Below are 13440 nucleotides of genomic sequence, written 5' to 3'. Positions count from 1 at the left end.
AGACACTGCTAATAAATCATATAAGATGTGAGGAGGGTAGAAAGTGATAAAAAGTACAGCTCAAAAAGCCATAGAAAGAAAATATATTTAAGTAAATAAATAAATAAGGAAAGAAGAATGCTAATCTATTTTTTCAACAGATGTTTAGCTTCATGTTCCAAACCCAGTAACATTTGGCACAGCAAAGATGAAACAGTGCAAGAAATGGATGAAAAATACCCAGCAGTGAATAGGAAACCAGCTAACTCCTTAGTGCCTATCTTGCCTTAAGAAGAGCTTTTAACTAGCACCTGGCATGCACTTTCTTTCATCTGTATGGATTAATTTCCCCCACTGGAGCGATGTCCAGCATTTTAAATAGGGGCAAGAGAAGATCAGCTGTGGCAGGCATTATTCACCAGTAAAACAGGTGTAATCATGTTCATCATTTAAACATCTTCATCCTATTAGTTTCATAATAAGCTTTTAATGATTTCTTCAATAAAAGACTCAAAGACCAACCCTACAAGTTGGAGAGTGCTCCATTGTCCCGTCAAGCCATTCTCTCCACCATCGATCGCAAAGATAAAAATCAATCAGAACTAAGCAGGCTGAAGTTAAAAATAAATTGCACCGATTGATTTCTGTTAAGACCTTTGGCTCCTAGTTAAAAAATTGAGGAAAGAAAGATATATTTGAACGTGGTGCATTTAGCTTCTATGAAAATAATGAGAAGGCTTCAGACCAGGAAATCAAAGTTTAATTTCTCCCCCTCTACCTCATTTCACTAAGAGGCTTCCAAAAAAAAAAAAAAAAGAATACATAGCCCCTTTTCCCCTTTTCCTTTCTTTATTCTTGGGGAAATTTCCTACTTAAGTTATTAAATTGACAGCTTGAGAACTGAAGTTGGGTATCCATATGAATTGGTACCATCTCAGCTGTGACTGGTGATCAAGATCTACTCACCTATTTGATTCAAAGCATGATTATTCAGCCCGGCCTTAAATACTTCATAAAACTGAAACATATGCTCATGTCTTACTATCCAAGTTTTCTAATTAACCATAGTTATAAGCAGTAATAGTAATAAACTATCTGAGCTAAGCTTAAGATAGAATCATAGAATGATTATGGTTGGAAAGACCACTAAAATTATCTACAGTCCAACTGCAACCCATCACCACCATGCCCACTAAACCACGTCACTCAGTGTGGCATTTATGCTTTTCTTGAACACCTCCAAGGACAGTGACTGCATCACCTCCTTGGACAGCCTGTTCCAATGCATCACTACTATTGCTTAGAAGAAGTTCTTCATAATACCCAACCTGAACCCCCCCGGCACAACTTAAAGCCATTACCTCTCATCCTACATTGTCTTCCTATAAGATACATGTAACTTACATAATAATTATGAACTTCTTTTCCTCTACAAAATCTTAAAGAGAATTTTTCCCCCCATCTAAGATCTTAAGCTAGAAATAATCAAATTTTTCTTTAAGACTGAAGGAAAAAAAAAAAAAGAAGAAGTACTCATAAAGACATCAATTTGGATTAAAATAGAATTCAATTCAGCTAAGATTTTTGGACACACACAGATGAGATGCCAAGCATTCAGAAAACATTATATCATTGATAGGTGCCATAAGAAGCTACCAGTAATTATGGGCAAATGCTGACATCTGTGTGCTCTAAGGAGACTTTCTGATGAGAAAGAACACTGATTTGCTTCAACAGCTTTTGGCAGAAATGTTTGCTCCTGTGAGCCAGAGGAATTATTTGGATCTGTATTATGAGAGTTGCACTAAGCTGCATCGCATAGGAACATCTGGGGAAATTCTGAGTTTGCTTGTTCTTACTCATCTGAGTGAGCAGACTGAGACACTACTCGGCTGTACATTTCTCTGAATTAAGCAAAAAACTTGTAAGTACAAAGTTATTTCAGGGGGTTAATAAGGGCATTTAAACTTAAACTTTTCACGTGGAATGCTTGCTGCACTTGCTGCATATGTAAGCTGTGACTGATCACCATCCTCTGCTCCTAAATGTTAATGCTGCGATCCCATCTCATTCAAGAGGGTTATTAATACCAGCAAAGACACTTCTTCCATGCTACCTTACACTTCCTGCCTTCCTCATATCACTCTCAGAAGAAAGGACAACCACCAGAGCAGCTTGGGTTGAGGGAATGAAACCCTTAACGTATCCCAGGACAACCTAAACCAGAGAAATCAAGAGTCAAGAGACAGCTGTGGCTCCTGGGGTTCCCAGAAGGTCAGATCAAAGATGAAATAGCATAAAAAGCTGCCAAGTAATCTTTTCAAGGGAAGGGGTCAGGAGAGAGACAATAGGAGTGATTAATATGGGAATACCTTGTAAGTATGTGGGGACCAGGCATGAAAGACCCTCTTATGAATTTCAGCCTGCAGTTAAACACCTTGATAAATTATGCTGTGGGAGTAGAAAAGGAAACAGGCTCCTATGTTCTCATTCTACAAAGGCCTTGGAAAGTGATACTGTAGTGCCTCTCAGCATGCCTCTCTGGTTAATGGTGCAAGGAACTTCTCATCTAAACTGGAAATGGAGCAGAGCCTGATGTACACAGGAGGCCCTTTTCAACCAGCACTTGCAGGTGCCAATCCTTGTCCTTACAAGGTGAGGCCATCAGCCTCTAGCCCTAGAGACAGATTTGAGTGTCCATCTCTGTCCTGGATTCAGTTGGGACAGAGCTGACAGTGGCTGGTATGATGCCATGTTTTGGTTTTAGTATAAAAACAATGTTGAAAACACACTGATGCTATAGTTATTCCTGAGCAGTGTTATATAGGATGTTTCAGCTTTTCAGCTTCTCATACTGTTCCACCATTGAGGGAAGTTGGGGGGCACAAAGAGCTGGGAGATGACAGAACCAGGACAACTGACCTAAACTGGCCAAAGGTATACTCAGTGCTATATGATATAATGTGAAATAAGTGTAAAACAAGAGAGTTGGCTGGTGCAGGGGCAGCTGCTGCTCGGGGACTGGCTGGGCATCAGTTGGCAGGTGGTGAGCAATTGCTTTGTGCATCACTTGTTTTGTATATGTCATTATCATTTCTGTTATTTCTCTCCTCCTTTTCTGTCTTAGTGAATAGCTTTTATCTCAACCTACGAGTTCTACCTTTTTTTCCAATTTTCTCCCCCATTCAACTGGGCAATGGGTGAGCAAAACACTGTGTGGCATTTTGTTGCTTGCTGGGTTAAATCACAACAGTCTCCAAAGGGACTTGGACTTCCAGAGAGAGCTGGCAAATTCAAACCAGATATTAGATTCTTCTAAAACTCACAAGACTTCGATGTGCCCATAAGCTCTGTCACTGCCATGGAAGCACTGAAAGTCTGAGCCACGCTTCAAATGGACTTCAGCTGAAGGTGGTACAGATTTCCTATACCAACCCAGAGAAAAATAAAGACATAAGAAACAGTCGTGATGGATATTGATTGCCCATCCACACATCTCTGCACTGACCTACAGCCAGTTCAAATCAAACAGGCCAAAGTTACCTTGAGGGTCTATAAACACTCACAGAGACAAAAAAGGGAGAAATGGGGACAGCGTTAACTGGATGCAGAGCTGAACTGGCATGACCTCTGGGAGGAAAGCCACACACCAACAAGTTTACACAGGGAGAACACAAGAAGATTGATAGGGAGGAGAAACATGTTCTATGAGACTTACATCTATGTCTGAGGGGTGGGAGTTGGAGGAGATATTTTTCACATACCAAATCCTTCCTCAAGTTTCTTAAGATTTCAGGAGTATGCCCAAAAGCTAATCTGCGCATTTTCTCCATCAATTCTGATCTCATAAAAAATATGAGATCTGTAAACTTGATCTCACTCGCATCCCCAGGCCACCAGCACTGTAACATCAGTACTGCCAGCAACCTTCACGCTACACATCCTGGAGAGTTTCATCTTTATTACTGTCCCTCACCTGACACCTGGGGATCTGTGGGAAAATCCAGTCCTTAGCTAGGCCTGCACTGAGTTGGGAAGTGTCCGCAGACCCCATTGGTAGTCAGACACGTCCAGCACAGGACTCCATGCACCCACTGAGTTATCACACTCGAGATAACTACGTTACCCCCATGTAACCGGGAGTGACTTGGCAATAATTAGCTCCCTCTGTCAGCTTTAGGTCTGCCCACATAAATGTTGCTTTCTGAAAAATAATGGGATTTTACAGGAAAGTTGATTCCTAGCAATTGCATTGCCATTTTTAATACCTCCGTTAATTCTCAGACCACCACAAATAAGCAACACTGTACTGAAACATTTTCATCCCAGACTTTTCCACTTTCCCTGCAATAAGTGAAGATGTTTGCTTATGCTTTCTTGCATTTTCAGTGGAATTTTTTCATTTGTTGGCAAGGAAACTTACAGAGAATGTTTCTGCTCTTCCTTTTCATAGCTACTCTAAAGAGTTACGACATTGACATTATTTTCTTACTTAGAGAAAAAATAAGTTTTTCCTCCAAACAACGTTTCTCACTGAAAATACAATTTTCTGCAAAATAATCCCCATTTTCATTAAAGCATATTGCATTCTAGTTTCTTTTCAGCAACTTGAACAATTCCTTTAGAAACCCTGATACGTGACTTGATTGAAAAATCTTTTCCCCAGAACAATACTGATTTATTTTTACTGTAGAAATTCTACAAGCCATCAATAAACTAGATACATACATAAAACAAAAGCCAATCCCTGACCCCTGAGTCCTTTAACATAGGCTGTGCATGTGAGAATACCATAGCAGTTCAGGTAATTGTCAGGAAGTCAACTCTTACAGACAGTTTTCAGGTTGTCTCTGTGCCTGAGTTTAGAAAGAGTTACAAATTCTGCAGCATCTATAGGACAACACTTAAAAGAAAAGGCATGGCACAACCATGGAGAAATTATTGGCTCCTCTATTGCAGAGTTATATAATTGAACATCACTGACGTTGACCTTAATGGCAAAGTTGCAGCTAATATTTCCTTTACTTTCATGAAATGAGCTCCTTTTTGGTACAGTAAATAAATTCACACTTTATATCATATTCCAAGGTTTTCTCACTACACAATTCACATTGCAAGCTCTATGAATTTTAAGTACTATCTATGAAAAAAGGAGCTGATAGTGGCTCCTGGCTGCACCAGAGCAATCCTGGGAACAGAATAAAATCTCAACACATAACAGAGGGCACAATTTTCTCTTAATGGATCAACTTATACAGAATTATCCAATCTTAGAGCTGTGCTGGACATCCTTCAACAACTATTGATCAATCCAATAGAAAGTCAATCAATAAGTTCAGAGTAATCATTTACTGTTCTATTCATAAGGATTCTTCCTACTCTCTCCTCATAGCTATTTCTTTGCTCCTTCTTCATTGCTTTTTACGTTTTTCATCATATACTATGTTATTTACCTATGTTATATGCCTAGCAACCAAGCCTGAGTTTTTTCAACCTCTCTTTAAAAACAAGTTTCTTTTAAGCATTCTCATTTTATTTCTTTGCACCGTGATTCAGGATGATTCTTTTAGAAGCGCTGCTCAACAACACATCACATACAGGAATCGTTTACTTTTAAGGGCTTTATAACATTTTCCATATTCTTCCTTCCCTGTGCATTATGCACCATAATATTACACCTACTTTGGGTATAAAGTTATACAGCTTAAGGATACAGCCTTGCTTATCAACTTGATTAGAAGAGATATGCACTAGCAAATAACTGCATACAGATAATCTAAAATGATATAAATTGCTGGGATACACCCATCCTAATTTTAGCTGTTGAAAAGTTAGGGTCTTCTCAAGCTATAATCAGGCATCTTCTACCGTTGATGAGAAAAGTACATTCAGAGGGAGACCTTTTGCATCCTGCAGTAAGTCTCTGGGAGAAAATGAATTGCTTCTAATGGTTTTCATCTGTCTATTCACTTTAGGGGAACACAGACTACCAGTTTAGACTGAAAACGTAATGCTTTCATGATTAACATTACAAGAAACGTTCTACTCTCTACTTTACAACATTACTTCTGATTTGCTTCAGCACTGCCAGGTTGAAACTCATACACCTATCATTTATGCAGCTATTAAGCCTCACCAGGTTCTTAACACTTAAACTGATATTTATTTATTTACCTGTCTAATATTTGAAATTCAGAGGAGCTGGCTCCCATATTCCTGTCCTAGATTATCCAGACAGAAAGACATATGTGAGATACTGTGCACAGCAGATCTAAAACATCCCATAATAGGTTTGTGAGATTAATACATCCAGGACACATCTCTCCTATATATGTACCAGGCAAATACCACATAGCCCACTGACCACATGCTGAACACAATGGATTTAACACACCTTCAGCACAGTAAGGCATGTGCAGCTAATCTGAAGTGTTGTCGGAGAACTCCATGGACTCAATAAGTATCCAGATTCTACAGCCAGTACGGGCTGGCAGATGGCTGGAAATCCCACAAGTGGGATGTAAAAAAGGAAGGAAAAGTGATAGAAAACCTGTGAAAGGGAAAGCCTTTTCCCCAAACCTGCAGAAATATTCAGTTTCTGCATTTAAAATTTTTAAGAAGTGTCAGTATGTGATTTTCACTTTGAACATCAACTATGCTGAAATAAAACAGTGCTAAAGATATTCAAGGCACTTGAAGTATTACATATAGATACACATACATGTTTGTATACAAACACATTTATTTTTTAAACTTGAAGCAATTAGCAGCTATTAGTGAGCCTGGAGGACTGTTTCCATCCTTGCTAACTTGAGGCAGAGGCATGCACACACCAGACAGATGTCCCTACTGTGTGCCCAGGCTTCTAAATAGATCAGCCTTCTTTTAAACATAGGTGAGAGATATGGAATGATAAACACCTGTGGGGCTTCGTGCTTGCCATAAAGGATTGGATGCTATACAACACCTTCAGCCACGGCTATAAAATGCCAGATAAAAACAATCTCTCAAAAATACTCTTTGGATTGCACATCCAATTGGAAAGCATACCAAATGGAAAGACGTTGCCTCCAGTGAAATTGTGACTTGCTAAACTGCAGCAGCTACATTCCCAGTATATTCTAACAGCAATCAGTCTTCCCCAGGACAGCTCGCTCCTCTGCACACAACAAGGAGACCGCCAGTGCTATTCATATGCACACAGTTTCCATATTGCAGTCTTCCCAGGTCATATGGATGCAATCGTCCACCTAATCCCATTGCAGAATTTATCAGCCTTCCCAGTAAACTCACAATTTCACAATAAATGGAGCAGAACTTCCAATTTGGATGCATTCAAGAAAAATGTTCCCTCAAGAATGAGAAACAGGAGCTTAGTTTAAGCCAGTCTTAGTCAAAAAAGAAGTATGTATCTTTCCTTTACCACCTGGCTCAAAGCTTCATCTCATTTCATTCACCCTATTCAGCAAGTGGGACAACTGGTTACCATCAGCATGCATGTAATCCCTGTCTCCAGACTTTTCTATATCCTAAAATTACTGCAACATAGAGTACAGTCTTCACTTTTGGCACATCTTCAGGAATTACTCTTCATATCATATGATTCATTCTCACAGTTCCATAGGTAAGAAATAGGGAGAGATGGCCACATTCCATTTTTTTAGAAAACCTCATAAACAGGTAGATTCTCATTTAAGTTGTCACTTTCTCCTCATCTACAAAACCATCATCAACGGCTTGCAAATTTACAGCCATCTTCTACTTTGAAGGTGCCCTGTAACATCTTTTTTCAATCTCTCTGCTGTTTACCTCTCACTGCAAATCTTTGTTCAATCCATTAGCATTACTTGTCTGTCAAATTAGCATAAACCTTTCCATTTGTTAAAATGATCATTCACTCCTCTCCTTTGCTCTTCTCTGTTCTTTTCAGTTCATCAATAGCTTATTTGCATTTTTCAAGTAGACACAACAATAGCAAGTTAAAGTTTCTGTGACACACATGGACTCTCATGATTATTGATGAGTGAACTTTCAAAATATATCAGATTCAGCATGAGACAAATGAGTAACAGAGATATCAATTGTTTTGCTTCAGACTGCATAGCCAATCTACAACAGGCAGGTACACATTCACTCCCTGCTCTTGTGATTTGTGATCACATGCACTTGTCCTAAAAATATGCCTTCTCTCTTGCACAGAACAAATAACTTGCGCAGGCAGAATTCATGTCATGTTCTTATCAAGTCAACGTACCTGGATGAAGATATATTCATCCTGAACAACAAGGGAGTTGATGTCAATGGAGCGTGAAAATGGCCCACTCCTTTTGGTCTCTGAGCACTCCTGGATCCGACAGGTCAAATAGTGGGTGTCTGTAATGGGAGAATATGTACACATGAGAAACGGCCATACAGGAGCCTGCTGTCTGAAAACATCATCAGCAGTTCAAAAGAAGGTCTCTAATGGGAAGTCTTAATCTCATCTCCAGCTCCCTAAACATTAGCATAAGATCTACTTACATCTTTTAAAATCATGAGTGTTCACTGGGATCAGGAATTTATCACATTTCCACACCCACTGTTCCCCTCCCCATTGTGCAGACATTCCTGAGGCAAGTAGAGTTCAAATCAGAAATGGAGGATACAAATAATTAACGTGGCACAAAACTGATAAATGCTTGTGTCTGGAGAGAAGACCGGAAGGCCCTCACAGTAATGGGATGCCCTATCAGTCCTTGGCATTGCTTGAGAGAAGGAATAAGAGTGGAAGGAGCATATGAAGAAAAAAAAGGCATAAGGCAGTCAAGGTGCTACAAGAAAGGGGCTTGGATAAGAAGGCAGTCATATAGCCAGATGCTCAGTGGTTAAGCAGAGACAGGATCACTTCCAACAATTTGGCAGGGATTTACGGGAGATTAAGCATTGTTTCACTCAAGCTAAGAAAAAAAATTGTGAAACACAACCATCACAGCACAGCCCTGTGTCTCTGGATGTATGTAATCTAAATATGTCATCTCTGCCTTTCAACTGTTCTTCTGAGAAGTGCAAATTAGGAAGAAAACGAAAATACAACTAAAATGATGGCTGCAGTGATAAAAGGGCCATATCTTTTACACTGCAGCCCTTTTACAGACTTCTTAGCTTCAAGCACTTGTTGACTTTTCCACAAAGGGTGAGAACATACCATACAGGAAGAAAGCTAAGCTTATAATGGCTGAGGTGAGATTGATGCAGTGCTTTTAGTTCCAATGACGGCACCTATTAGTAAGGATCTTGCTGAACTGTGCCCAAAAAGATAAAAGGGAACTTCAAAAGAGGAGTAGCCTAGCAAAGCTGCTTACAGGATTCTCGATCCCATAAACTTGTTATTGTCCTTTGTCTGTGTCTTTGGAAACAGCAAAATGTGTTTAACTGAAAAGCAGTGAGGGGCACAGCTGAGATTCTCTGACACTGCTAACTACCATTTCAGGTTCAAAAACAAATTTTTCCAAGTTTGGCAGTTTTGCCTTCCATCACCAAGTCCCACTTACTGACTCTAAGAATGCAAAGTAAAAACAAAGGAAGTAAAAGATATTGACTCTAAAAGATGCCACAAACAACCATTAAACTTGAATCTAACAGAAGTTCATGGCTAGCGTCACGGAATGAACGTCCATGGTTCAAGGCTGCAGACCTGTTAGATGCACTGGGAATTCCAGGTTAATAAAGGCTACACAGCTGATTCTGGTGCTGAAATGAAAGGCAGTCCCACTGATGATGCTGAAGCAGCAGCAATGGTTGCCAGTTCCAGCTGCCAATTATCTAGGGATAATTAATGCATATGGCATACACTAGAATATGTCTGACCTAGAGACAGTGCCAAATAACTGGAGTATCAGAGGAGTTGTGCTTTCTTCCAACACAAAATTCCAGCAGCAGCAAAGAAGTCAGATTCCCAGTTGGGATAAATTAAGGCTTTCCATCAACTGACGTGTCCAGACTTGGTCTGGAGTTGCTATTTATGTCCTGCACGTGGAATCTAAGACATTGAAGGAACTTCTCAGAAAACAGGAAGGTTCCCCGTATCTCCATTCAACCCAAAGAGCTCAGCAGCCCTGATTTGTTCTTTGAGGTAGCACTAAAATTAGGCAGAAGGAGGAAAGGTCAGGAGCTGTATTTTTAGAAGCTCATTCCCTCCAGTATGTTCTCCCACACAGTCGCCTGGATATTCTTATCCCTCTGAAAAAGGGGATAATTTGCTGCTGTTGAGTGACAGAATGGGAGGAGGAATAAAAACCTGTCACAAATAAATGCAAATAAACCACAAGTGTTGACATGACAACTAGCTTCCTGCCTACTGAGAAATGTGTCATTTTGAGTGTGCTACACCAGCAATCAAATACACTCAAAGAATGGCACCAGATTAATATTCATAGGAAGCTGGTGGTGGAGAAGGGGAGTCGTGTCCTACCCATTTTCTGCTTAGTCTCTTGTTTACTTATTTTCATGTATTTTAAAACACAAAATCTGGAGGGAAAAAAAAAAAAAAAAAAAAAAAACAGAAGAAAAAATTTGTCTTCAAACTTGTCTGCCTTTTGGTTCAAAACTAAGTTCAATTTTCAGTTTCTTTCTGATGTTCCACAGAAAATGAAAAATGATTCCTTTTACAGCATCTTAAAAATCAGGTAAAAAAATGACAGAGTATAACAAATAGTAACTTCTGGACAAGAAAAAAAAGTCATCCAGCATAACAGAGGTCCAAGTGGACATTTTGCAAGGCCAGAGGATCAAACTAGAGAAAACCCAAACCAACAGTTAAGGCTAGGATATGGCAAAACTCTCAGAAAATGCAAAGGGAAAAATTTCAAGGCCAGGAAGGCTGGTTTTCTTCAAGTGAACAGAAGCTGGGGAGCCAAATTCTAAAGCAGTAATTTCAGAAGACCTTACGCTACCATTTTCTAAAATAATCAGCATCTCCTTACTAACATTCAAGTTGCCCCTGCATTATTCACCCAGCATTCAGTACCCGTTTGAGTACTGCTGAAAGCAGGAAACAATCTGAAGTCCCTATCCAAGCTACCTGAAGGGTAAGATTCCTTGAGGACTATGCTCTTATTTACAGAGCATATCTTCACCTGTATAGATAGGATTGGGCAAAAAAAAAAAAAAAAAAAAAAACAACCCAAAAATATAAAATAAAAAAGAAAGGAACATCTACCATCAAAGCTGTTATGTCCCTCTTCTCTGAAGGGAGCTCAATTTTCATCCCTTTTTTGCAGAGCCACAAAGAAAAAGTATGGCACATGCCCAAGCTAGGCACTAACCTTGTAAAGTCTTGCTAACCTTTCCCTGGAGGATGCATGCCTTATAAAAAGTTGGCTTTGATTTGAGGATTATTTCCAGTTTGTATAATGTTCCATACAACATCAGAATTAGAGACTTTTTTTTTTCCCACCCCTTCTTCCTTTTCAGTACAAAAAGAATTGAGATTTCCTAGCTGGCCTCAAAACTTCTTGTGCTTATAACCCAATATCCAGTTACTTTCTCAGCCCATCTGTGAATGAGATAATATGGACACTGAGCAGCCCAGACGTTCTGCTGCAGCTCCCAACATCCACACCTCCGCACAACCCTTCCCACAAACTTATCACACTCCAGATTAGGGAATGGCTTTTTCAGAGGTATATCCATTTCCCAGCTAAGGAGCTCAAAACACTTCCCCATTGCTAATTAACACGGTCTCCCATCTTAAGAATTCAGAGTGTATTTATACTCTTTTTAGAAGTGATAAAGCTGAAGTAAATTCTTGAAATTTGCAGTGAAATGTGCAAGTTAAGACAGCCACAAAGTCCCTTCTTTGCCCACCAGCCATGACTGAGTAACCCTAGGAGGAAGAAGGCACCCAGGAGGCTCTCTTGTGGGTGAAACCCAAGGATGTGATCCCTTAAGGGAGAATCTGGAGAAGTCAAACCTGCCACTGTGATAGATCTGTGTGGCAGGTTACTGTGACTTGCAGTGACACAGGGCAGCACAGGCTCTTAGCATGGCCTGCTCCTCCAGGCATCATTAACAAGCCAAATGGAGAAGGCACGGCTAGCCAGTATGGCTAATAAGAAGAAGGGTAGCTGAGGGAAAGAACTTGTTCTGGCAGACCGGCTCAGATTAAAATCAGTCTGACAGAGAAGTTTTCCAAGGAAAGAGGAAAAAAATGGCTGGAAAAGAGGATGCAGGAATGTATAGACAGGACTGGAAATTACTCCCTAGGAATTAGTAACCACTGACTTCTTCAATCTTTCAAGGGTTTTTGTTTTGTTTTGTTTTTTCCAAATTTACTCTTTTCCCTTTAATCGAAATACTGTTTATTGCATCATACCTGTGAGCAGGGAAATTATCACAGCAAACATCAGGAACTGATTGTTCTCAGGAGCACTGGTGGGAGACTGTGTCCCTATATCTGTAATATTTCCCTTGCTCTCAGTCCTGTCCTTCCTCCTATGACACCCAAGCCAAAAGTACAGTACCTAAGGCTCCTACTTGCTCTTAAATTTTAGAAATACAGGCCTAGATTATCATTCAGCAACAATAGGTCTGTCAATGTGTCAAAAAAAAAAAAAAAAAAGTGAAAAAATTTCATCTGCTGCAAAAGACAGAAACAGTTTGAGATCAGCCAGGCACTGGAATTAACAGCATCTTACAGATATTTACTGGGACGTGGATGCTGGGGAAGATAATTTTTGAAGATGTTAACATTCCTAATGACCAGAAAGACAAAACCCAAGGAACAAGGTTGCACCTATGGAAAAGGGAAAACAGGATAGGACTTCCACCTCCCAACTCCATGAGTTCGATGATAGCCCTGACTCATTTATGGATGAATGATATTCTACTATGTCCCAGCACACGTGTATTCTAAGCTCCAGTTCTGAATCAATATAGATCAGGTCTTGAATCCCATGAGTAATTGCTGTTAGAGAAGGAAAAAGAAGTCAAATTCACGATTGTAATTCTAAATATCATACATTAAAAGGAAAAAAAAAAAAAAGGAAAAAAAGAAAGAGTAAAAGACAAATGCCACCTCTAGAAGAACTGCATACTTTTAAAATTGTCAGGGATATTACAGACAGGAATTCGAGTTCCCAACTTGAGCTGAGCAGTGGGAATAATCAAATCTATGTCTCTTAATACGTCGGTTAAGTACTGAGCCACAGACCAATCTGAGAGGAATTAAAAAAAAAAAAAAAAGCCTTCTCTTCCTTCTACCAACCACTGAGGAAAACTTTAGTCACAAACTTTTTGATCAAGAGTAGATAATTGCAGAGACCCATTTTCCAGCAGGTCTAAATGCCTCAGCCTCTTCACTGAGAGCATGAAGTACCATTTTTGTTACAGAGCCAGCCAGGAGAAAAGCTCAGCCTGTGGTTCCTAAGCACACAGAGCTGCACCATTTCACACCAGGTGAGACCATAGCTGTGAGGCAGCCAA

General features: G+C 39.8%; 1 protein-coding gene across 2 annotated transcripts in view; it reads right to left on the bottom strand.

Moving 5' to 3' along the window:
• Window positions 1-13440, bottom strand: part of SORCS3 (sortilin related VPS10 domain containing receptor 3) — a 266625-nt gene that overhangs the window by 68389 nt on the left and 184796 nt on the right. For both annotated transcript variants that reach the window (XM_090145482.1, XM_090145483.1), the window contains exon 7: window positions 8234-8352. In XM_090145482.1, coding sequence (XP_090001608.1) covers window positions 8234-8352 — 119 coding nt within the window. The remainder of the gene's footprint in view (window positions 1-8233; window positions 8353-13440) is intronic.

Source organism: Phasianus colchicus, chromosome 8 (assembly GCF_987193195.1).
Source record: "Phasianus colchicus chromosome 8, bPhaCol1.hap1.1, whole genome shotgun sequence".
NCBI classification, from domain to species: Eukaryota; Metazoa; Chordata; class Aves; order Galliformes; family Phasianidae; genus Phasianus; species Phasianus colchicus.
The sequence above is the reverse complement of the archived record's forward strand: the minus strand, read 5'-3'. Positions and strand labels throughout refer to the sequence as shown.